We start from the raw sequence: 25,360 nt of genomic DNA, 5'->3' as shown, positions 1-25,360 counted from the left end.
GGTGCAGTCGGATGAGGTTCAATAACCCAACTGTCTCAAAACTTTCCTTAAAAGAAGGACGGTGGATGATGCTTATATGGCACTCATCCTAGCTTCTTCGCAGAGCTTGTATTGTCCTTTCAAGGCGGACGGCCCAAAGCTCAGGAGAGTGATTGCAGGCAACGGCCTTGTCCTTTGTCCAGAGACTCTCCTCTTCCCACCAAGGAAGCTTTCTGACAGAACCCAGCAGGGCACGATCTTTGCTGGCTGGGTACCAGTTATGGAGCAGCTGGACGGGTCCTCTGAGTCCGGTATCTCCCTCTGCTCCCTGGGAGATGTTTAGTGGAGGGATCTGGCTTCCCTCTTGGAATTCCTGGTCTTCCTTCACTGGCGGAAGATGTAAGGTAGACTATACCTTCAGCCTGAGTCCAAATGAGTCCTTCTTCTGACTCCTTTCAAAGTCATCGGATGATCTGCTAAGTGAGAGGTCAGCCCTCTTTTAAAGCCAAATGGGCCACAGTGATTGTTGCAGGCTTAGTCTACCTTAATTAACCAATCCTGGATCCCCCCCAACATTCTTCTGTTATGCATGAGGTCAGGACCAGAGTGCACTGCAACAGGACAGACAAGGGGTGACAACATATACCTAGGTCACACCCATCTTCCTGTCTGTTATAGATCAAAGTCGATCTCTGGTTAACTGAGTCATCTGTGACCCTTGTTTAAAGCACAGGTTTCCCTTGAAACACGTGGCGAGAGCAGACTTCTTGTCTCGCCCAAATCGCATACATCTCCCCTCTGAAAGGGGTCTGCGCTGCAGGGACACCTGTAGTAACTGCTGGACCCAGACAGGACATTCATTGCCTTTCATACAAAGAGGTGGGACCTAGCTTCCAGTTGACACATTCCATACCAAAGGGGTGTTAGGCCTGCCTTTCCTGTTGTCTATCTGGCAACCAAGGCCCTGCAGACTTGCTTCAATTGTCTCATTAGTATGCACTGCCACCAGCTGAATTAGACAAAGGGAAAGCAGATCCATGGGGCCTTTGATATTTAAATTAGACTGCTCATGGCTGGAAGAAGGTGTGCCTTCCCCCTTCTTGGAATGCCTTCTAGCTGAATATAACAGGGAGATGGCGCCTGTAGGTTGTGTCTTCCCAGACTACACTTGACGAGGCGTTTTGTGCGAGAAGCAGGTGAAATGTGTGCAGAATGGCTGCACACATTTCTCGGAGGCTGATCGCCCATCATTCATTTTCATTATTAAAAAATAAAAAAAGCCCAGGCAAGCACACTCTCCCGTGCGGATGGTCAATGCCCCCCAGCCTCAACATGTGAACCACCATCCTACTGAGGGTCTGGTTCGTCATCAAGGCAAAAGTACCTGCTGAGGCCATCTGCATTTCCATGCTGGGAGACACGCGTGTGCTGAATGTCCATATCTAATCCCTGTAGGGATATGGCCCAATGCAGAAGCTTAGTGTTCTCCAGTTGCATGGTCATTAACCATCAGAGAAGCCTATGGTCCGTCTGGATTGTGAATTGATACCAAAAGATGGAGCATTTCTGCTTCTTTACAGCCCAAACAACTACATACACCTCTTTTTCTACAACAGCCCAGTTCCTTTCCCATTTTTTCAACTGCCTGCTAATGTAGGCAACAGGTTGCCCTACCCCTTCAGAGTTCAGCTGCGCTAACAACACTCCTCCAATCCCAAAATCACAGGCGTTCATCTGGATGATGAATTCCTGTCCATCGTCTGGCATTTTCAGAACTGGTGCCTTGCACAAACCATCCGTTAAATCCTGAAAGGAGGTTTGATAAGGGGGTCCAAGTGAACTTTTTTGGCATCTTTTTGGATGTTACATCATTCAGTGGCATGGCACTGGTCGCATACCCTCTGATGAATGATCGGTAGTACCCAGCGAGACCTAGAAAGGCTCTCACCTGCATCTGTGTGATGGGGATGTCACAATCGTTCACAGCCTATACCTTAGCTTCGAGAGGTTGTTTCTTACCTCCACAGACCAGGTGGCCTACCTAAGTCACGGTAACCTGAGCTATCTGGCACTTTGTGGCCTTGATAGTCAGGCCTGCATTCTGCAGCACCTGAAGCACTTGTTTCAGGTGGGATACATGATCCTCCCAGGTGTGGCTGAAAACCACAATCTTGCCTAGATATGCAACACTGAAGTTTTCCAGTCCAGACAAAACATGGTTGACCAATGTCTGGAAAATGGCAGAGGCATTCTTCAATCTGAAGGGCCTCACAGTGAACTGATAATGTCCTTCCAGGGATTAGAATGATGACCTCTCTCTTGCTCCATCTGTCAATCCGAAATGCCAATACCTAGCTGTGAGGTCAAAAGTACTCGTGTACTCGGTAGAGCCGAGCTTATCAATGAGCACATCTGCCCAAGGATTGGGGTGAGCATCTGTCTTCGTGATAGAATAGAGCCCCCTGTAGTCCACACAAAAGCGTACTTCAGTTTGATATGGCCCAGCTACTTACACAAAACAACATTTGGGTGGTGAGAATGCAGGGGTCCCAGAGTTAGGGGTGCCTGCGCTCCTCTTTTCGGTGTGCACAGCTGAACAAGAGTTTGGGGGTTTCCCTTCATTCTTTTGGGAACCTGACTTTCAACAGGATTGGGTTGGACCTTTGTCCTTCCCATCCCTGTTTACTTTTTGGTCCACTGAGTTCACTTCCGGTTTAGTGTGCCCGCTTGAGCCTTTTTCTGGACTCGAGTACTCACAACCCTGCCGGCAGCCTTTGCAAGCTCCCTAGGATCTGTGATAGTCTTGTCCACTAGATGCTGGTGTAGGTTAACCTCACACTTTTTCAACACATGCTCACACGCAATCAAATTGTACATCCCATTAAATGTGTAAGCTTTGTTACCAGTCACCAACCTGCTCAGATATTTCAACAAGTGTGTGAACACTTCAAATGCCTGTTCACCTTTCTTTCCAAGCTTTCGGAAACTCTTGAAATACTGTTCTGGGTTTTCACAGAACTTCCTGAGGAGGGTTGCCTTCATGCTCTCATAAACAGGCCTTTCCTCAGGAGTGAACTGAAGAATTGCATCAATCCCTGGTGTCGGTAAGCGACTCATCTGAGCTGCACCCCAAAATACCTCATACACCAGCTTGAGTGCTTCAAACCAGTCAAAAATATCTTTCCCCACTTCATAAGCCTGTACTAAATCTTTGGGTATGTGCTGTCAGGGCTTTTCCCAGGCACTCTGGTTTGAGCTAATATTGCTGTTCTCGCTAGAGGCAAACCTGTTGGCCTCTTTCTACTCTTCCAGTGCAGGCTTGTGCAGCTCTATGGTGGCCCTGTCCCTCGAAGGTCTCACTAGGCTCTATATTCCTTGTCAATCCGGTTTGGGACTAGAACGTCATCCTGTTATCATTAACGCTCTAACCTTTTGAACCTTTAGCCTCCACTGAATTTAGGTTTCTCACCTGGAAGGTTGCATTTCTGGTGGCTCTTACATCTGTGCAAAGAGCCAACGGGTAACTCTCTGTCGGCTCTGTCGGCTTCCGAGCCTTATACCATTTTCCACAAAGATAAAGTGATCTTATTGACTCATCCTGCTTTTTTGCCAACAATAATGTCACTGTTTCATATGAACAAGGAGGATGTCTTGCCCACCTTTTTTCAAAACCCTTAATCTTTGACAGATAGCACTCTTAATACACTCGATGTTGGAAGAGCATTTAGGCTTTATCTGCATTGAGGTAAGCAGTTCAGGAGATCAGGCACCCTTTTCATTCCATTCTGTGCCCAGCATACTGACTCACATGCCACCTAGGCCACTATTGGCAGGTGGTTGGTTTCGGGCATCAATCACTGTTATACAATGCAGGCATTCATTCTCCCAACATGTGGGCTACTGCCACATCTGTGGCATTTGAATGCAACGTCCAACGGAACGTCAACAGCAGGGCTGCCACATGATCTTCAACAAATCGGCTTTCTGCAAACATTACTGTCTGAACACCAGTTCCAGAGCCGATGCCAGTTTTTAACATGCGGTCCGGGGCAAATGATTTGCTAGCCACTATATCTTGCCCTCTCCCGAAAGCCTCCTCTGATTGCTGTGAAATCTCCCATCAACGCAGAGGAAAGGGGACAGGAAGTAAGAAACAGTTACTCATGATCGTTACTCCTGCACTCCTAGTCCAGATTTCCTATTCTTCCATACGTTCCACACTCAATCTCGTGTAAATAAGTTGGACATTAGTAGCCAAGGAGTGGCCAAGGACTTATGGGCATGGCCTGGGGGAGGAGTCTGCATGAGTACACACTCCTATCACGGCCTTGCGTGGAACAAACTTAAAGGCAAGTTGTTTTTTTGCTGTGTAAATGGCTCTGGTCATGTCCCTGTGGGCGGGACTTCCCATCAGTATGGAGGAAAAGGGATTACGGACTAGAAGTGCAGTAGTCACTATGGTGAGTAACTGTTTCTGAATTTCCCAGGAGAATCTAAAGATTATAAGGGAAACTAAATCATTCTCCACATACTACTAGTTTAAGAGCAATTGGACTTGCTGCTGCCACTCAGCACTCAGTCAGGGCATCTTTAATCATCTTTCATACCAGTTGGCAAATATCCCGTTATTTATTTAGTGGACAGCAGAGTTCAATTTAACACTTGTAGAAAGTACTTGGCCACTCTTGGCAATAAAGACATTCTGATGACGTCTCCTTTTCTTCTAATCCCATTGAAAAAAGCATTTGGTGGGTCTTATTAGGCTCTTTCTACCCAATCATGTGGCCTATCCTGCTTGGCATCGTATGTGTTTCTGATGGCCCAAACACATAAGCATTCTGCGCCTATAGCTTTAGCAGATATATAGAGAGTTAAGTGGATAACCATCCTTATAGTTACCTTCCTTTCTAACAGGAGAAGCAGTGAAATTAGAGAATTCTCAGCTTCTGAAGATGCCGCTGTGTTTTATAAGGTCTAGCTATTACTAAGCACTTACCCAGTTTTCATCCCAAAAGTAGTCTCTATGTTTAACATTATTCCTGAGGTTTCCTTACCTACATTCTTTCCTTCTCCCGAGTCTAAGGCAGGAAGGGCTTTATATTTCTTGGATGTCTTTTGGGTCTTGAAAGTTAATTTGGCCTGCACTAAATAATTTACCAAATCAGATGCTTTGATTATTACATTGGGCCTCATTACGAGGCTGGCGGTAGCCGTGTAGTACAGGCACGGCTCCGCCGGCATCCATTTCGGCCCTGTAGGGCTGAATGGGAATGGGGAAGGTGGTAGCACTGGTACCGTTAATAATGGTACCTGTGCTACAGACCTGTTCTGCTTGCGGGTGCCGGTACTGCCACCAGGTCAGCCCTGGTGGCTGCAAAGGCACCAGTGAGCAGAACTCGTAGTATGGCAGTATGGTACCAACGGTGCCGGTAGCGCTACCGGCACCGTTGTTGCCTAACTGCACTTCTAAGGAGGCCCATTGAGTGTGCTATCTCCAGGTGATCAGATTTTTAAGACCTCAATTGTGAGGAGGATAGTTTCAGCCGTTCTGAAAGCAAACAAGTCTCCCAAGGCTTGCATGCTCGAGCTGTTAGAGCTAAAGCCCTGGCCACGGCTTTCCAGATCGAGGTTCCAGGGGACATTATCAGCAGGGCGGCTACTTGCTCAACGCTTTCCGCCATTTTGCAAACACTAATGCATGGGTACAAGCCACTGGGTCAATGCAGCTTTCAGGCAAGCGGTTTTGAGGAATCTGTTATGACTTAGTTAGGGTTCACCTTGGTGTCTTAATGCTATACGATTGGCCATACAGTATGGAGGAAAGGGAACAGGAGGTCGGAGTCAAGAAATGTTACACATTGCCACAGCGATAGCCCCATTTCCGCCCTCCAATCCTTCCTCCTGCCTGTGTAAGTGTAGTTAGTGCAGTCAATACAGAGATGCTTAATATGCTTAATAGATTTGAGTGCAGCTTTTGGCACAGTGGATCACTGTATTCTTCTTTCTACACTCTCATCATTAGGACTTTCGAATATGTCAATTCAATGGTTTCTTTCATACCTTTATAACCTTTAATTCACCGTTTCTTGGAAGTCCTACCCTCTTTCCTATGGTGTTTCCCATTGATCTGTCCTAGGCCCTCTTATTTTTTCTCTCAATACATCCTCTCAGTCTTCATTGATTCTTCATTTTGGTTTCCAGGTTCACCTACACGCTGTGAGAAACCAAAGGAACTCTCACCTGCTGGTCCCCGGGATCTCTCCCTCAGGTAGCCAGGGCATGGCCATCGCCTATGGATCTGGACCCTGTGGGTGGACCAGTGCGGGAGGATCACTTGGGTGAGGGGTCTTTGGGGAGTGGGGGTCAGACATTGATGGCGAGATGTGGTATTCATCCCTTTCCCGTACCTTTGATCTCTCCTACTTTATAGGATTCTCCAATGTCCCACCCCCCCTCCATACAAACACTGGGCCGAGGAAGTGGGGGACACAGTATGTGACGAATCAAATTCTGGGGCATCAGTGGTCCAGGGATGAATATCGGTTTCTAATCCATCAATCAAACCCACACCTCTAGTACACCAGTAGGCATCCAAACATATTGGAACACAAGTGAATTATAAGACCTCCTTGTTCAATTTTGGTAACATGGACGGAACAGCAGGCTTATCTATGCAAGGTTGTGGATCGTTGGTTAGTTGCAACACAGTGAAAATACAATTATTACCCAATGATAAAAGGGACTGTCCAGTCTAGGTTGTTTACAAATATCTACTTTATTATTAATACAACAGACAGTGGTAGTGCACTACAAAACACAACCCACTCTGTAAAGGAACACAGAGGATTTTTCACGAAGGAAAGGGATGCATTCTGGATACTGACAGGAGGGTAGGTGGTAAAGTGATCAGTCTAACTGTTCGAGGTTATTTGGTTTCAGCACCAAGGATCAAAGTGAGTAACTGTCTCTATGGGCCTTCGGAGAAGGACCAGGGGGCAGAACCACAATGTACATGGTGCTGAAGAAGTTCTTGGTGCACGATAATGTTGAGGTCGTTCCAGGGCGCTTTAGAGCCCTTGAGACAGACTTAGTGGTGGGAGACAGCTGCAGGTAGCAGGCGGCAGGCAGCTCGGCAAGCGAACCTGGACAGCCATCTGCAGGATGTCCAGGGTGTGGCGGTTCAGGGCCAAGAATCGTTGTCTCTGTGCTGGTTGGTGGATCTGGAATGGTGGTTAAGGCATCTGGGACCGCTCTGGAGACTGCGTCGTGACAACAGTCAGCGGTGCAGTCGGATGAGGTTCAATAACCCAACTGTCTCAAAACTTTCCTTAAAAGAAGGACGGTGGATGATGCTTATATGGCACTCATCCTAGCTTCTTCGCAGAGCTTGTATTGTCCTTTCAAGGCGGACGGCCCAAAGCTCAGGAGAGTGATTGCAGGCAACGGCCTTGTCCTTTGTCCAGAGACTCTCCTCTTCCCACCAAGGAAGCTTTCTGACAGAACCCAGCAGGGCACGATCTTTGCTGGCTGGGTACCAGTTATGGAGCAGCTGGACGGGTCCTCTGAGTCCGGTATCTCCCTCTGCTCCCTGGGAGATGTTTAGTGGAGGGATCTGGCTTCCCTCTTGGAATTCCTGGTCTTCCTTCACTGGCGGAAGATGTAAGGTAGACTATACCTTCAGCCTGAGTCCAAATGAGTCCTTCTTCTGACTCCTTTCAAAGTCATCGGATGATCTGCTAAGTGAGAGGTCAGCCCTCTTTTAAAGCCAAATGGGCCACAGTGATTGTTGCAGGCTTAGTCTACCTTAATTAACCAATCCTGGATCCCCCCCAACATTCTTCTGTTATGCATGAGGTCAGGACCAGAGTGCACTGCAACAGGACAGACAAGGGGTGACAACATATACCTAGGTCACACCCATCTTCCTGTCTGTTATAGATCAAAGTCGATCTCTGGTTAACTGAGTCATCTGTGACCCTTGTTTAAAGCACAGGTTTCCCTTGAAACACGTGGCGAGAGCAGACTTCTTGTCTCGCCCAAATCGCATACATCTCCCCTCTGAAAGGGGTCTGCGCTGCAGGGACACCTGTAGTAACTGCTGGACCCAGACAGGACATTCATTGCCTTTCATACAAAGAGGTGGGACCTAGCTTCCAGTTGACACATTCCATACCAAAGGGGTGTTAGGCCTGCCTTTCCTGTTGTCTATCTGGCAACCAAGGCCCTGCAGACTTGCTTCAATTGTCTCATTAGTATGCACTGCCACCAGCTGAATTAGACAAAGGGAAAGCAGATCCATGGGGCCTTTGATATTTAAATTAGACTGCTCATGGCTGGAAGAAGGTGTGCCTTCCCCCTTCTTGGAATGCCTTCTAGCTGAATATAACAGGGAGATGGCGCCTGTAGGTTGTGTCTTCCCAGACTACACTTGACGAGGCGTTTTGTGCGAGAAGCAGGTGAAATGTGTGCAGAATGGCTGCACACATTTCTCGGAGGCTGATCGCCCATCATTCATTTTCATTATTAAAAAATAAAAAAAGCCCAGGCAAGCACACTCTCCCGTGCGGATGGTCAATGCCCCCCAGCCTCAACATGTGAACCACCATCCTACTGAGGGTCTGGTTCGTCATCAAGGCAAAAGTACCTGCTGAGGCCATCTGCATTTCCATGCTGGGAGACACGCGTGTGCTGAATGTCCATATCTAATCCCTGTAGGGATATGGCCCAATGCAGAAGCTTAGTGTTCTCCAGTTGCATGGTCATTAACCATCAGAGAAGCCTATGGTCCGTCTGGATTGTGAATTGATACCAAAAGATGGAGCATTTCTGCTTCTTTACAGCCCAAACAACTACATACACCTCTTTTTCTACAACAGCCCAGTTCCTTTCCCATTTTTTCAACTGCCTGCTAATGTAGGCAACAGGTTGCCCTACCCCTTCAGAGTTCAGCTGCGCTAACAACACTCCTCCAATCCCAAAATCACAGGCGTTCATCTGGATGATGAATTCCTGTCCATCGTCTGGCATTTTCAGAACTGGTGCCTTGCACAAACCATCCGTTAAATCCTGAAAGGAGGTTTGATAAGGGGGTCCAAGTGAACTTTTTTGGCATCTTTTTGGATGTTACATCATTCAGTGGCATGGCACTGGTCGCATACCCTCTGATGAATGACCGGTAGTACCCAGCGAGACCTAGAAAGGCTCTCACCTGCATCTGTGTGATGGGGATGTCACAATCGTTCACAGCCTATACCTTAGCTTCGAGAGGTTGTTTCTTACCTCCACAGACCAGGTGGCCTACCTAAGTCACGGTAACCTGAGCTATCTGGCACTTTGTGGCCTTGATAGTCAGGCCTGCATTCTGCAGCACCTGAAGCACTTGTTTCAGGTGGGATACATGATCCTCCCAGGTGTGGCTGAAAACCACAATCTTGCCTAGATATGCAACACTGAAGTTTTCCAGTCCAGACAAAACATGGTTGACCAATGTCTGGAAAATGGCAGAGGCATTCTTCAATCTGAAGGGCCTCACAGTGAACTGATAATGTCCTTCCAGGGATTAGAATGATGACCTCTCTCTTGCTCCATCTGTCAATCCGAAATGCCAATACCTAGCTGTGAGGTCAAAAGTACTCGTGTACTCGGTAGAGCCGAGCTTATCAATGAGCACATCTGCCCAAGGATTGGGGTGAGCATCTGTCTTCGTGATAGAATAGAGCCCCCTGTAGTCCACACAAAAGCGTACTTCAGTTTGATATGGCCCAGCTACTTACACAAAACAACATTTGGGTGGTGAGAATGCAGGGGTCCCAGAGTTAGGGGTGCCTGCGCTCCTCTTTTCGGTGTGCACAGCTGAACAAGAGTTTGGGGGTTTCCCTTCATTCTTTTGGGAACCTGACTTTCAACAGGATTGGGTTGGACCTTTGTCCTTCCCATCCCTGTTTACTTTTTGGTCCACTGAGTTCACTTCCGGTTTAGTGTGCCCGCTTGAGCCTTTTTCTGGACTCGAGTACTCACAACCCTGCCGGCAGCCTTTGCAAGCTCCCTAGGATCTGTGATAGTCTTGTCCACTAGATGCTGGTGTAGGTTAACCTCACACTTTTTCAACACATGCTCACACGCAATCAAATTGTACATCCCATTAAATGTGTAAGCTTTGTTACCAGTCACCAACCTGCTCAGATATTTCAACAAGTGTGTGAACACTTCAAATGCCTGTTCACCTTTCTTTCCAAGCTTTCGGAAACTCTTGAAATACTGTTCTGGGTTTTCACAGAACTTCCTGAGGAGGGTTGCCTTCATGCTCTCATAAACAGGCCTTTCCTCAGGAGTGAACTGAAGAATTGCATCAATCCCTGGTGTCGGTAAGCGACTCATCTGAGCTGCACCCCAAAATACCTCATACACCAGCTTGAGTGCTTCAAACCAGTCAAAAATATCTTTCCCCACTTCATAAGCCTGTACTAAATCTTTGGGTATGTGCTGTCAGGGCTTTTCCCAGGCACTCTGGTTTGAGCTAATATTGCTGTTCTCGCTAGAGGCAAACCTGTTGGCCTCTTTCTACTCTTCCAGTGCAGGCTTGTGCAGCTCTATGGTGGCCCTGTCCCTCGAAGGTCTCACTAGGCTCTATATTCCTTGTCAATCCGGTTTGGGACTAGAACGTCATCCTGTTATCATTAACGCTCTAACCTTTTGAACCTTTAGCCTCCACTGAATTTAGGTTTCTCACCTGGAAGGTTGCATTTCTGGTGGCTCTTACATCTGTGCAAAGAGCCAACGGGTAACTCTCTGTCGGCTCTGTCGGCTTCCGAGCCTTATACCATTTTCCACAAAGATAAAGTGATCTTATTGACTCATCCTGCTTTTTTGCCAACAATAATGTCACTGTTTCATATGAACAAGGAGGATGTCTTGCCCACCTTTTTTCAAAACCCTTAATCTTTGACAGATAGCACTCTTAATACACTCGATGTTGGAAGAGCATTTAGGCTTTATCTGCATTGAGGTAAGCAGTTCAGGAGATCAGGCACCCTTTTCATTCCATTCTGTGCCCAGCATACTGACTCACATGCCACCTAGGCCACTATTGGCAGGTGGTTGGTTTCGGGCATCAATCACTGTTATACGATGCAGGCATTCATTCTCCCAACATGTGGGCTACTGCCACATCTGTGGCATTTGAATGCAACGTCCAACGGAACGTCAACAGCAGGGCTGCCACATGATCTTCAACAAATCGGCTTTCTGCAAACATTACTGTCTGAACACCAGTTCCAGAGCCGATGCCAGTTTTTAACATGCGGTCCGGGGCAAATGATTTGCTAGCCACTATATCTTGCCCTCTCCCGAAAGCCTCCTCTGATTGCTGTGAAATCTCCCATCAACGCAGAGGAAAGGGGACAGGAAGTAAGAAACAGTTACTCATGATCGTTACTCCTGCACTCCTAGTCCAGATTTCCTATTCTTCCATACGTTCCACACTCAATCTCGTGTAAATAAGTTGGACATTAGTAGCCAAGGAGTGGCCAAGGACTTATGGGCATGGCCTGGGGGAGGAGTCTGCATGAGTACACATTCCTATCACGGCCTTGCGTGGAACAAACTTAAAGGCAAGTTGTTTTTTTGCTGTGTAAATGGCTCTGGTCATGTCCCTGTGGGCGGGACTTCCCATCAGTATGGAGGAAAAGGGATTACGGACTAGAAGTGCAGTAGTCACTATGGTGAGTAACTGTTTCTGAATTTCCCAGGAGAATCTAAAGATTATAAGGGAAACTAAATCATTCTCCACATACTACTAGTTTAAGAGCAATTGGACTTGCTGCTGCCACTCAGCACTCAGTCAGGGCATCTTTAATCATCTTTCATACCAGTTGGCAAATATCCCGTTATTTATTTAGTGGACAGCAGAGTTCAATTTAACACTTGTAGAAAGTACTTGGCCACTCTTGGCAATAAAGACATTCTGATGACGTCTCCTTTTCTTCTAATCCCATTGAAAAAAGCATTTGGTGGGTCTTATTAGGCTCTTTCTACCCAATCATGTGGCCTATCCTGCTTGGCATCGTATGTGTTTCTGATGGCCCAAACACATAAGCATTCTGCGCCTATAGCTTTAGCAGATATATAGAGAGTTAAGTGGATAACCATCCTTATAGTTACCTTCCTTTCTAACAGGAGAAGCAGTGAAATTAGAGAATTCTCAGCTTCTGAAGATGCCGCTGTGTTTTATAAGGTCTAGCTATTACTAAGCACTTACCCAGTTTTCATCCCAAAAGTAGTCTCTATGTTTAACATTATTCCTGAGGTTTCCTTACCTACATTCTTTCCTTCTCCCGAGTCTAAGGCAGGAAGGGCTTTATATTTCTTGGATGTCTTTTGGGTCTTGAAAGTTAATTTGGCCTGCACTAAATAATTTACCAAATCAGATGCTTTGATTATTACATTGGGCCTCATTACGAGGCTGGCGGTAGCCGTGTAGTACAGGCACGGCTCCGCCGGCATCCATTTCGGCCCTGTAGGGCTGAATGGGAATGGGGAAGGTGGTAGCACTGGTACCGTTAATAATGGTACCTGTGCTACAGACCTGTTCTGCTTGCGGGTGCCGGTACTGCCACCAGGTCAGCCCTGGTGGCTGCAAAGGCACCAGTGAGCAGAACTCGTAGTATGGCAGTATGGTACCAACGGTGCCGGTAGCGCTACCGGCACCGTTGTTGCCTAACTGCACTTCTAAGGAGGCCCATTGAGTGTGCTATCTCCAGGTGATCAGATTTTTAAGACCTCAATTGTGAGGAGGATAGTTTCAGCCGTTCTGAAAGCAAACAAGTCTCCCAAGGCTTGCATGCTCGAGCTGTTAGAGCTAAAGCCCTGGCCACGGCTTTCCAGATCGAGGTTCCAGGGGACATTATCAGCAGGGCGGCTACTTGCTCAACGCTTTCCGCCATTTTGCAAACACTAATGCATGGGTACAAGCCACTGGGTCAATGCAGCTTTCAGGCAAGCGGTTTTGAGGAATCTGTTATGACTTAGTTAGGGTTCACCTTGGTGTCTTAATGCTATACGATTGGCCATACAGTATGGAGGAAAGGGAACAGGAGGTCGGAGTCAAGAAATGTTACACATTGCCACAGCGATAGCCCCATTTCCGCCCTCCAATCCTTCCTCCTGCCTGTGTAAGTGTAGTTAGTGCAGTCAATACAGAGATGCTTAATATGCTTAATAGATTTGAGTGCAGCTTTTGGCACAGTGGATCACTGTATTCTTCTTTCTACACTCTCATCATTAGGACTTTCGAATATGTCAATTCAATGGTTTCTTTCATACCTTTATAACCTTTAATTCACCGTTTCTTGGAAGTCCTACCCTCTTTCCTATGGTGTTTCCCATTGATCTGTCCTAGGCCCTCTTATTTTTTCTCTCAATACATCCTCTCAGTCTTCACTGATTCTTGATTTTGGTTTCCAGGTTCACCTACACGCTGTGAGAAACCAAAGGATGTCTCACCTGCTGGTCCCCGGGATCTCTCCCTCAGGTAGCCAGGGCATGGCCATCGCCTATGGATCTGGACCCTGTGGGTGGATCAGTGCGGGAGGATCACCTGGGTGAGGGGTCTTCGGGGAGTGGGGGTGAGACATTGATGGCGAGATGCGGTATTCATCCCTTTCCCGTACCTATGATCTCTCCTACTTCATAGGATTCTCCAATGTCCCACCCCCCCTCCATACAAACACTGGGCCGAGGAGTGGGGGACACAGTATGTGACGAATCAAATTCTGGGGCTTCAGTGGTCCAGGGATGAATATCGGTTTGTAATCCATCAATCAAACCCACACCTCTAGTACACCAGTAGGGATCCAAACATATTGGAACACAAGTGAATTATAAGACCTCCTTGTCCAGTTTTGGTAACATGGACGGAACAGCAGGCTTATCTATGCAAGGTTGTGGATCGTTGGTTAGTTGCAACTCAGTGAAAATACAATTATTACTCAATGATAAAAGGGACTGTCCAGTCAAGGTTGTTTACAAATATCTACTTTATTATTACTACAACAGACAGTGGTAGCGCACTACAAAATACAACCCACTCTGTAAAGGAACACAGAGGATTTTTCACGAAGGAAAGGGATGCATTCTGGATACTGACAGGAGGGTAGGTGGTAAAATGATCGGTCTAACTGTTCAAGGTTATTTGGTTTCAGCACCAAGGATCAAAGTGAGTAACTGTCTCTATGAGCCTTCGGAGAAGGACCAGGGGGCAGAACCACAATGAACATTTAAGACTAATCTGGAAGCTGTGCGATGTTCTGAGACTGAATCCCAGAAATTATACATATCCCAGCCATTGTGTTTATGTTAGGAACATGAAAAATTACAGGAATATGCCCAGATGTGATGTGTATGCATGTATAAAAATTGGTGCAGAACTAACATTGAGAAACCCACCAAAAGTGTGAAAAGGTTGTCATTTATTAACTAAAGCTCGCAGGAAGATGAGAGTTGGACAGGAATGTACCTTAAGCAATCTGTCATGTAATTATGTATTATTAACAAGTTGTGCATCTTGGAAATATGTTTTTTCAGGAAAATAGATTTCCTAAGTAAAAGCAAAGGGAGGGATTTCCTTTGGTCCATAAACACAGGGTCACTCTGACACATATGACACACTGATCCTCTCACAAATCAGGAGAGGGGAAATTCTCTGACCTATCAGATACTTAGCGGGTTGGGCATAGATAATGTTTAGGATTATGTTTAGGCTTCTCCTTTCTCCTTATCACTCACAAATGCATACACAGAGTTATGCCACTTTATTTGAAAGAACTAGTCTCAGTCAAAAATAACATCCGATCCCTTCGTTCGGATGAAACAAACACTCTGGCTATACCACGTCTGAAAACCTAAAAATCTAGAGACTCAGCCTTCATCTCAGCAGCACCCCTTAAGTGGAACTCGTTGGCAGTTACATTGAGGACTACCACTTCCGTGGAAATCTTTAAAAAGGGGCTGAAAAACACACTCTTTTCGTAGGCCGGACCAGACCTGTGTATGATTTCTCCATATGAACCTGTCTTGGAGTTGGTTTCCACTCCTGTATGTTTTCTTATTGTTTGTGTTGTTGTTTCTAAGCGCCCTTAAGCCTTCGGATACCTGGTGCGCTATACAAATGCTAAACATAAACATAAACATAAACATAATCGGCCTCCCCACACACTTTGGAAATGGATAAATAGCGACTGTTGAGGACCCAGAAAGACAGACACTTTCTCACTCATCAATTGATTCGTTGGTGAAGCACCCTGCAGGAAGATCCAGACTCCAGACTCTAGAACTAGACCCAGAATCCAGACTCTAGAATTTTGAAGCAGAGAGGCCTAATCCCACAAGCTGAACTCTTCACAGCTGGCCTTCAGAATCTTAAGCAACCTGATTCTAACCCCTAAACATCCAAGGGGCACCACAAAATCCAACAGCCTGGCTGACCTGTTTTGCTGTTCTAGCTAAGAACCTTGTGCTAGAACCAAGATCCAGACCCATAGAGCAGAGCTGTACCTAGAACCAACCCATCAGATCCAGTCCAAGAGGGCGCACAGACCAGAGGGCCTTGCTGAGAGCAGAACCCAGTGCCTGAGACCTGTCCGTTGGTGAGAGAATCCCAGCCAAACCCTTGACCACATCTTTGACGGGCCCATTCCATTCCAAAGCCATAGTTATAAGTATTTAGTTTAGAACTGTCCATAACCAACCTCTTAGTATTAAGTAACCCAATCCAACCATTCCAACCTATCCATAACTGCATTATTGAATCTCTTTTGTCTATCCTAAATTCTTCTCTACTCCACCTAATCCTTGATAATTGTAGTGATAATCATCTTGGTGCTAATATATATTTTCTGGAGAAAGGCAAACGTCTTATGCAGACAGAAACCATCCAGAGGCGCCTCTGGATAGGTGGCTGAGCTATCGTGTAGTTTGCGACTCCATAGACTCTTTAGTGTTAAGAAATATTTGTTCCAACTCTCCAACAGCACATCTTTCATTTTGAAATCTTGACTTTTTGAGAAAAATCTACCTCTACTAAAACCTCTGTAACTTTTTAACCGTACGTCCTAGAAACGAAAATTCTAATGTCATTTTGAAGCTAACATTCTCAGCTTTCAAACGAACCCAAAACGACACCCCAATTCCTTATAGTTTTTCGTTTTCTATCTGCTAATCATTCTATAATCATTGCTAGTGTTGACCTGAACCAATCCAAAGCAACTCTCACTAGTTCTGAATCCCATTTAGCAAATTAAAATCAATTTTAGCATTTTCCCATTCATTGCAAATCACATTCAAAAGCATTTTGACCTGTTTTTATTTATAACATTCCTGTTTCTCTCTAAGCTTGCTGGAGGGATTGGGGTTGAACTGCATTGTTGATTGTTACTCCTGATACCTGTGTGCCCTCATTCCATATCTTCATATTGCATGTTGGGAAGAATGAATAGTAACAGGGGAAAGAGTGATTTTGTTGTCTTTTGATTGAAGTCATATCAAGTTTTATTTCTGTGTTGCATTTCTTCCTATCATTGCAATTTCTTGAACCATACAAAGTATTCTCTGTTAGATTAATCCTCATATCCCTACTCCTAATTGATTAAAGAGATTGTTGATATTGTACTATTATCCATTACTGATCATTGTTCATATTCATAAGTGTGATATTCAGATATTATTCAAATTCATAAAAGTGTAATCTATATATTGTTCAATTCTTCAAATAAATCTTTTAATTTGCAAAACAAACCTATTTCTTGGTTCAGTGAGACCGGGGGAATTCAAAGAGAGGGGCGTTATATAAGGGTACATCATCTGGAATTAAACAAACTTTTGACATAAAAATATATAAATAAGGGTTTCTATTGGGCATCCCATACTAGGCATTGACTTAGTTGGAGTACTGGATTGAAATCACTTACACTCCTAGCCTTCCTTCACTGGCGGAAGATGTAAGGTAGACTGTACTTTCAGCCCGGGTCCAAATGAGTTCTTCTTCTTACTCCTTTCAAAGTCATCGGATAATTGGCTAAGTGTGGAGTTCAGCCCTCTTTTAAAGCCAAATGAGCCCCAGTGATTGGTTCAGGCTAAGCCTACCTTAATTAACCAATCCTGGGTCCCCACCAACAAACTTCTGTCATGCATGAGGTCAGGACCAGAGTGCTCTGCAACCGGACAGACAAGGGGTGACAACATATACCTTAGTCCCACCCATCTTCCTTTCTGTTGTAGATCAAAGTGTTTCACTAGTTAACGGAGTCCTCTGTAACCCTTGATTAAAGTGCAGCTTTCCCTTGAAGTATGTTGCAAGAGCAGAATTCTTGTCTCCCTCAAATCACATACTTCCCCCCTCTCAAAGGGGTCTGCTCGGCAGGGATACCTGCAGTAACTGCTGGACACAGACAGGCCATTCACTGCCTTTCATACAGACAGGTGAGAAGTATCTTCAAGTTGACACATTGCATACCAAAGTGCTATTAGCCCTGCCTTTCCTGTTGTCCATCGGGCAACCAGGCTTGCTTCAAACATCTTGTTAGTATGCAGTGCCACCAGCGGATTAGACAAAGGGAAAGCAGATCCATGGAAACTTTGATATTCAAATTAGGCTGCTCATGGCTGGAGCAAGGTGTATTTCCCCCCTACTTGGAATGCTTTGATGTACATGTGGCTGTCACATTCCAGCCGAATATGACCTGGGAAGAAGGTGCCTGTAGGCTGTATTTTCCTGGAGTACACTTGACTATGGGCCTCATTACGACCCTGGCGGAAATCGCGGTGCTAAATGCACCGCGGAGCACGGCGGAAAGCTGCCGATAGCGCCATGGAGGTTGGCGGATTTTCCGCCCCATGCCGACCTTGGCGGGGCGGTAAATCCCCATTCCCCATTTTACCCTTCCCCATTCCCATTTTTGCCCCATAGGGTATAATGGGAGTGGGGAAGGCGTTAATTGCGCCACCGTAAAATACGGTGGCGTAATTAACAACAAGGTCCCGTAGCGCCATGGATTTCTCCGCCCGGAAAAACCAGGCGGAAAACGTTCCATGGCGCTACGGGAACTCGTAGTAGGGCGGACGGGTCCGCCGCGAATAACGCTGGCGTAAACCCACTCCGCCAGGGTCGTAATGAGGCCCTATGTGTTTTGTTCGGGGAGCAGCTGAAATGGGTGCGGAATGTATACACACATTTCTCGGGGGCTCATCTGCCATCATTCATTGTCATTATTAAAAAAATCATAAAGCCCTGTTGAGCGCACAAAATCGTGGTGTCCACACACACGATTTAGAACTCGAAAGCAAGGCCTATTCATTAAGCTCCAGAAGAAGATAATGGTGTGCCTACACTCCCTTGAAAGTCCCAAAGAAGAGAACCGCCTGCAAGGTCAACTACAAAGTAGAGGCCTTGGTTGAAAGGGTTGGTTGATGAGAGATGGTGGACTAACTGGGTAAGTGGGTAGTAGTCTGATGTTGTTCTGTGCACCAGAGATGTGTTTTGCTTACGTACTGCTAGTGAGCCGAGTGTCCAAGGTTGGGAGAGGATGCCAACCTATCATGAGGGCCTATGCAATGATGAACATACAATGTAGCATGAGCCAATCTGCTACTGTTATAATCTGTATTATATGTAGTCAGAGGGAAGTTCGAGGCCTGCTTACCAGAAGAGGAGCAGCCATTGAAAGTACTAATACTTATGGGCGGTCATTACAACCTTGGTGCTAAGTGCACCAACTTTACCATCATGGTGTAAACTACGTTTACACCATGGTGGATGGCGGATTTACCGCCCCATTCCAAGGTGAGTGGGGTGGTAAATCCCCATTTCCCATTTTCCCTTCCCCATTCCCATTTTTGCCCCATAGGGCATAATAGGAGTGGGGAAGGCGCTAATTATGCCGCCGTAAATTACGGCGGCGTAATTAGCACCATGGCGAGTTAGCGCCATGGACTTTAACGCCTGCCAAAAGCAGGCGTTAAAGTGGGAAACCGGCGTTAAGGGTTAACGCCGTTGTTAACCCTTAACGCCGGGGTTGTAATGACCTCCATAGACTCTATAAGTAGATATGTTCCCTTAACTGATCCCTGAACCCGATAGGTCTTATTAGTTGCCACGTAGGATGAAGACAAGGCTGATGCATATTGAGGTAGAACACTTTTGTGTAACCAAACAATCAGTGTGAGTGCGTGGCCTGCATTTCGTTGTTCGCCTGACGTCCTACTTTATTGAACTGATATTAAAGTAGTACTTTGCCATATTCTTTGAGTCTGTCCAGTCATTTGGGTCCAAGGCTGTTTATTATGGCAATCCCATTCTGCGCATAGATACGCCCAAAAAGTGCTACAACACATTGGCCCTACCAACAATGCCATTCTTCTTCCGCAGGTTGTATCGTGTTTTTTTTCCTTGGTCATTTAGCATTTCTCCATATTTTTTCTGGACTTCATTGGCTCCAAATCAAGCAATAATTTGAATTTCAATGTTTTCATTCAGTTTTTTAGCGTATTTATATTTAGGCATCCCCCATTTCCCCACCACCACCTCCCCTACTTATGTTTCATGATTTCTTTGTATCATCCTTCTAGAGACTCATGCTCTGCATCTCAATTTTGTCTTTCTTTTCTGCACCCATCTTGTACTTCTTCCCAGTTCCGTTCAACTTATGTCCCTTTTCTCTGGACAGCTCTCCTATTTTAGACTTGATCCTGTTCTACTCTGTCTCAGTTTAAAAAACATTTGAAACTCCATCTTTTGCAGTCTTTTATTCCTTAACCTACTTGCGAAGCATTGTTTTAAGTGATTGTTATTTGTCTTATGCCTTTATACATTTATTGTACTTTATTCTATTGTCCAGTGCTTTGGATAAAAGCGCTACTTAAGCTCTGTAAAATAAATACACATACTAGGGTTAGTGTTGACAGCGCCTGTGGGCGGGACATTCATGACAGAGTGACGCTCTTTGGTCAGGCCATCGTGTGACTTTAAATTTAAAGAGAAAGGTGCCCCTCATATGGCTCCAGTCCCAGCCCCTAATGAGAGGTGCCCAGACAGTCTGTATCGAGCAAAGAGGACACTGGCCTGGGAGTACGGTGGTTACCATGGTGAATAACATTTCCTGATTGAGCTAATTGGGGAGACCCACTGCCATAACTTACTTCTTAGGCAAGGAAGTCGAACCACGGGATCCTTAAAACAGGTTTGCCATCAAATTGTAAGTCTAAAAGCTTTCACTGAAGGGAAATATAAGCCAACTGTTGTAACCCTACTTTGCCAAGTGCTGAGTCACTTTCTGAAATAATCTCCAAAACACAATGCATATGCAAGCCCTTCACACTATTTATTCTATTTGTTCCCATTGGTGGGCTGGCCCACAAGGCACTCTGGAGATTTCCCAGTGTGCCTCTACCCCCGGACCTCTTTATTGTGTGTACCCCAGTTTTCAGTTCCTCTTACCCTCTCGCCCAGTCACCAAACCCCTTTCCTTCCACCTCTGCTCACCCCCACCGCCCTTTCTTGGGCAGAGAACCTCCTATCTCTGCAAAGTGGGGTTGGGCTTTCTAGCACAGTGGAATCCGAGGCCACTTTGTGAAATAATACCAGAGCCACGTTGGGTTCCCAGTCCACCCCTATTTGTTCATATGTTCTTGGACGTGTCCTCCACATGGACTTCGGTACCACATCTGCAACTCTCAAGCTTGTGTCTATCTGCCACTGTGTACAAAAACAATACAAATGGTTTGCTTTCGTTGAATTCAATTTGCATACAAGACATTCGTAAATCAAGCTTTCTGCAATATGTTTTGAAGGCCTGCGTTGTTTGTTCTTACTAAATAATGTTCAAACCTCTTACCCATTGTGAATTAAGAAAAAAGTTAGATTCGAGGGTATTGTTTTTCAGCTCCCACTGTGGAAGTTGATCTTCTTGATCCAGTCGAATAGAGATCTGGTGATCACAACAAGGTTACCAAATTGCTCCATGTCAACAGCGACACCATGTCCCTGTCCTGGGCTTCCGTTTTACTATCACCTGCGTTCTGGTTGCTGTAGTCCTCTTTCACTTCCATTGAATAGATGAGACTAAAATAAAACAAAATGGAAAACAAAGCACAGAAATGGAAAATAGTTTCCCAGGTGACCTAACGCCACGGTCAAACGAACAGCAAGGAGCGGCTCATAAAAACAACACCCAGTCACACAGAAGTCATGAATAAGCCCGCAGCACAGCACCTCTCAAACAGCACAAGTTCCAACACAGAATGTCCAGCACAACAATGAACAGGCACACAGCTCACAAAAGCAGAATGCCTAGGATACAAAAGTAAGACAAGGAAGCTGATGCTTATGGTTGACTGCCATTTTCTGGTACATAATTTTATTGAATGAGTTGCAGGCATACTTTCTCATGGTCGTTAGAGGAGATGGGTGGTCTGGAGCCAGCTCCATTTTTCGGAAGGGGTCAGAGGTCGATGTCCCACTGGAGTACCACCTTTCCATTTAAACATGAAAGGGAAAAAAAACAGCAAAGCTCAGAACAGAGGTGTGCCCCAGGAAGGACGCCTGGCACTAGAAATGCAAGGAGGCGCCCTGCACCCCCCTGCTGGTTCCAACAGTTGTGCCACATGAGCGATTAAAGCAGACAGAAGGAGCTTACACACATTCTCGGGTACAAGAGAAGGCAGCGGCGATGGTGAAGCGCAGACAGTGAGCCCACACCCTCAAAAAAAGTGCCCTCTTTTTGCAACAAGTGCATGCCAGAACATCCTGTGACTACCACCCACCCAGTCCAGAGGACCGCCAGTCAAAACATGTCTGTCCTGCCATTCTAACCCGTCCCCCACCCGAGGGGGAAAAGGGGCCATGGAAGGGTAGGAGAGGCACTCACAAGTTTAATAGTAGCTTGTTGCAAAGTCTCAGCCATTAACCAACTTGCGGCTGTTGGAACAAAAGCCGCCATACCGCTTTGCAATGTTTAGGTTACTTACATGGACGACTGACCAATCACAGTAAATGGTGACTGTGTGGCCAGGTTCTGTGGCGATGTTATTTAATAGAGGTGGGAGCGTGCGTGCTACAGTCTGTCCTTGTGGTGGTCTATCCTATGGAAAATTAGGCGATTATCCCCGGCGTTATCTGAGGGAACCGCTGGTCAGATTTGCAAACTAGTCAGAATCCCTGGACACTCCAGAACCGGGAGAGCACTTCCAGTTATCAAACACTTGAGGAGAGTACCAGGAAGATATTGGTAAGCAGTTGAGATTCGGTTTGATGGAAAAGTGAATCATCATGAAATATAAATATATTGATCAAGGGGAGCATCTCATGCACTGGCAGGGAAAACACTTTGTGTGATAAACACTGCTGGGAAAGGGAAGACAGTCCAGGTGTTTGTGAAATGACATGTTTACCCTACAACAAGGGCAAAAAGGATAACCAAATTTCACAGAAGTTCATAAAATGTCCTCCTTCGTCAATTCTCTCAGAAATTGAATAAAAATAGCACCAACTGACGTTGAAATGGATTAAGCAACCTGTCTGGAATAAATAATGATACACATGACATTGACCACTATGAAATGGATAACATGGCTTCCATATTGCCTTGTGATTGGGTACGACAGTCTTTAATCAGGAGCATTTGTGAAATGGGCAGGTGCTATTGGAGGGTGGGAGGCAAGTGGGGCTGAAGGATCTGCAAAGGAGCCATGTCAATATTTATACAAAAACTATTAAAACAAACTTCATTCTCGTACTGAGATAGAATTAGTCGATTCCCCACTGTGCGTGAGGTATTAAAAAAATAACTATTCATTGTAAAAAAAAAAAAAAGATAAACATACATACTTATATATGTTACACTATGTTCTGTAGAAAGTTTGTTTTTACATCCGCCACCTCAGTGACTGCAGGAAGACATGTAGGCCTGTGCGGCCCAGCAACCCCGGGCACTGCTGGTGGAGGTTGACCCAAGCATGCTGGGTATAAGTACTCCACTATGCAAAGGAACAAGTCAAGGGTTGGTATTAATGAGGAATAATGTGGGGGGCAGGGCAGTGGTAGAAGGAGGGTAACGGAAGCATCTTCTAAAGAGAAGTGTGGGAGAAGAAATCTACATACACCACATTCAGGGGGGCTGACATGCAATTGGCTAAAAAGAGAGAACATTTGTAACTGCAAGACATATTTCCACTTCCTGTCATTTCCATAGACCATAAGTTAGCAATGAGACCCATTTGTATCGCCTTATGGTTTTGCCGACATTCCTCGGGTTTCTCCATGTATATGGGATATTTCTCCACTGTCCATATATTGGGATTTGACATCTGTACACTCCCACTACACCTGTGTTGAGAGCCCTCCACTGTCCCTGTGCCCATCTTGAGTTTGCGCTGCTTCCCCTAGACCAGTGCTGAAAGCTCCCCCCCGGCTGTCCTGGCACTGCTCCGGTGTCCATGGTAAGAGCGCTTCACTGCCCCTGTTCTGAGATATCGCCACTTTGCTGTGTCCTGTGCCGATATCATGAGCGTTGAGCTCGCTCCTCTGCCCTTGCCTCTGTCTTCAGCTCTCTCGCCTGCAGGTCACATGTCCCCGGGGCTCAGGAATAAATGTCATGGCTGTCGGTTACGGAGAACTTTGCCTGAATAGGCACCGGCAACATTTCCGTGGCATGGGAAGGGCAGAATGGTCCGCTTGCCTCTGTTTGACAGGTGGGCTTGTTTGTGTATCAGTGACCCTGTAGAATGTGGTACCTTGGTACGAGTCTCCTCAGGGGTTCTATGGTAGGCTGTGCCTCAGGCCAGGTCGGTGTTGATATCTGTGTTGCGCGGTAGACGTCACTATGGGTCGTCTATGCCTCAGGGGTCTTCAAGAGTCTGGGAATGATGAGCCCGGAGTGTGTCTGTTCTTTCGCTGCCTAGTTAGGGAGCTGAATCTCCATGCCTCAGAGATCCAGGCCCCGGAATCCACGAGATCAGGTCAGGGAGACATGTCGTTTGTTGTTTAAAATGTTTGTGAAAAAATCGCAACATTCTTGGTGCTATTTTGGACAAGGATCAGCTGTTGCACTGCACACCCACAGCTGAAAGGCAAAAGGGGGAACCCCTACTGCAAAGACTCATGCCACAAGGAGCACGCTGAATGCGGGATCCAGGAAAGCTTCATGAAGAACCCAGTTTGAGAAGATCCCATGGGCCAGATGGGCACAGACCAAGCAAAATCTGGTTAAGAAGGACTTGGGAGGCATACATGGATGAGGCCAGGTAGACACGCAGATCTGGTATTCAAATCAGTTTGGCGACTCGCCTTCATCGCAGCTTCCCATTCAGGGGCTTTCTCTGTCCTTCGGCTCCTTGTTAGCAAAGCGTCTGTTTTTGTTACTGCACTTATAGTTTAAAAAAAAAAAAGTTCTGGGTGAAATTGTTGCCAAAATATACACTATACACACAGGAAGGTCCTCTTAGTGCTAGGTATGTACAGAGTCTAGCCGGGCCGCAGCCTGCCGCCATGTGCACGCCTTGTCAGGAAGGGCGCAGTGAGCCTGCGCAGATCACGGCTTCAGGCACTTGCCCTTCTTCTCGCGACGCTGCAGCTTCCGCAGGCGCCGCGTCCACGTGTCCCTCCACTGAATGACCACGCTGGTCTTGTCGGCAGTCAGGCCCTGGCGCTCGGCCAGACCCTCGCCGGTGCCCATCACCAGGTACTTCCGGCTGATCTGGATCTTTGGGCATTTGCAGGCTAAGTCCTTCATGTGGATCCACAAGAAGTTGTCGCCCCGCTTGACCCGCTCGTCCCGGCATTTGTAGACGGAGAGTACGTTGACGGTGAATTTGGCCCAATTTCCAACAGTCTCCATGTCCAGCACGTTCACCTGTACCACTGCGGAGAGAGAGAAGGTGTACAGTAAGTAAGGGTGCAAAGGCGGGGCATGCTTCTCTTATGCACAAACGCAAAGGCACAGGTCAGGCAGCCAACGGCCAAGCATCCATCACACAACCAAACAGCTGCAGCACAAGTACAAATGGGTACAGGTCAGGCCACATGGGCAGGGTACGCCACCCTCGGCGAAGGAGAGAGACAAACAAGTGTAGAAGGGAAATGTAAGTCAATGAGGGAAAGAGCAAAATGTACAATTGAAAAGAGAAGATGGTAAGATGTACATGTGAAGTTGAGAGATGTAAGTGTGAAGGGAGATTTAAGAGTGTAATGTAAATGTGTCAGAGATATATGAAAGTGGGTAAGGTTGTTGTAAGAACTCTTAAGAATGAAGGGCGAATTTAAGAGTGAATTGGTGTGATCAACGAGTGTCCTAGGAATGTACAAGTGAGGGAGGTGCCTGAGTGTAGACTGAAAATG

General features: G+C 46.2%; 1 protein-coding gene across 1 annotated transcript in view; it reads right to left on the bottom strand.

The window, feature by feature from the left end:
* Nucleotides 1-21,350: 21,350 nt before the first annotated feature.
* NTN3 (netrin 3) overlaps nucleotides 21,351-25,360 on the bottom strand; it is a 234,460-nt gene continuing 230,450 nt past the window's right edge. The window contains exon 7 of the mRNA XM_069646937.1: nucleotides 21,351-24,883. Within this exon, the coding sequence (XP_069503038.1) occupies nucleotides 24,555-24,883 (329 nt within the window). The 3' untranslated portion in view covers nucleotides 21,351-24,554. The remainder of the gene's footprint in view (nucleotides 24,884-25,360) is intronic.

The sequence above is a fragment of the Ambystoma mexicanum genome, chromosome 2q, assembly GCF_040938575.1.
Source record: "Ambystoma mexicanum isolate Mex_15411 chromosome 2q, UKY_AmexF1_1, whole genome shotgun sequence".
Lineage (NCBI taxonomy): Eukaryota > Metazoa > Chordata > Amphibia > Caudata > Ambystomatidae > Ambystoma > Ambystoma mexicanum.
The sequence above is the reverse complement of the archived record's forward strand: the minus strand, read 5'-3'. Positions and strand labels throughout refer to the sequence as shown.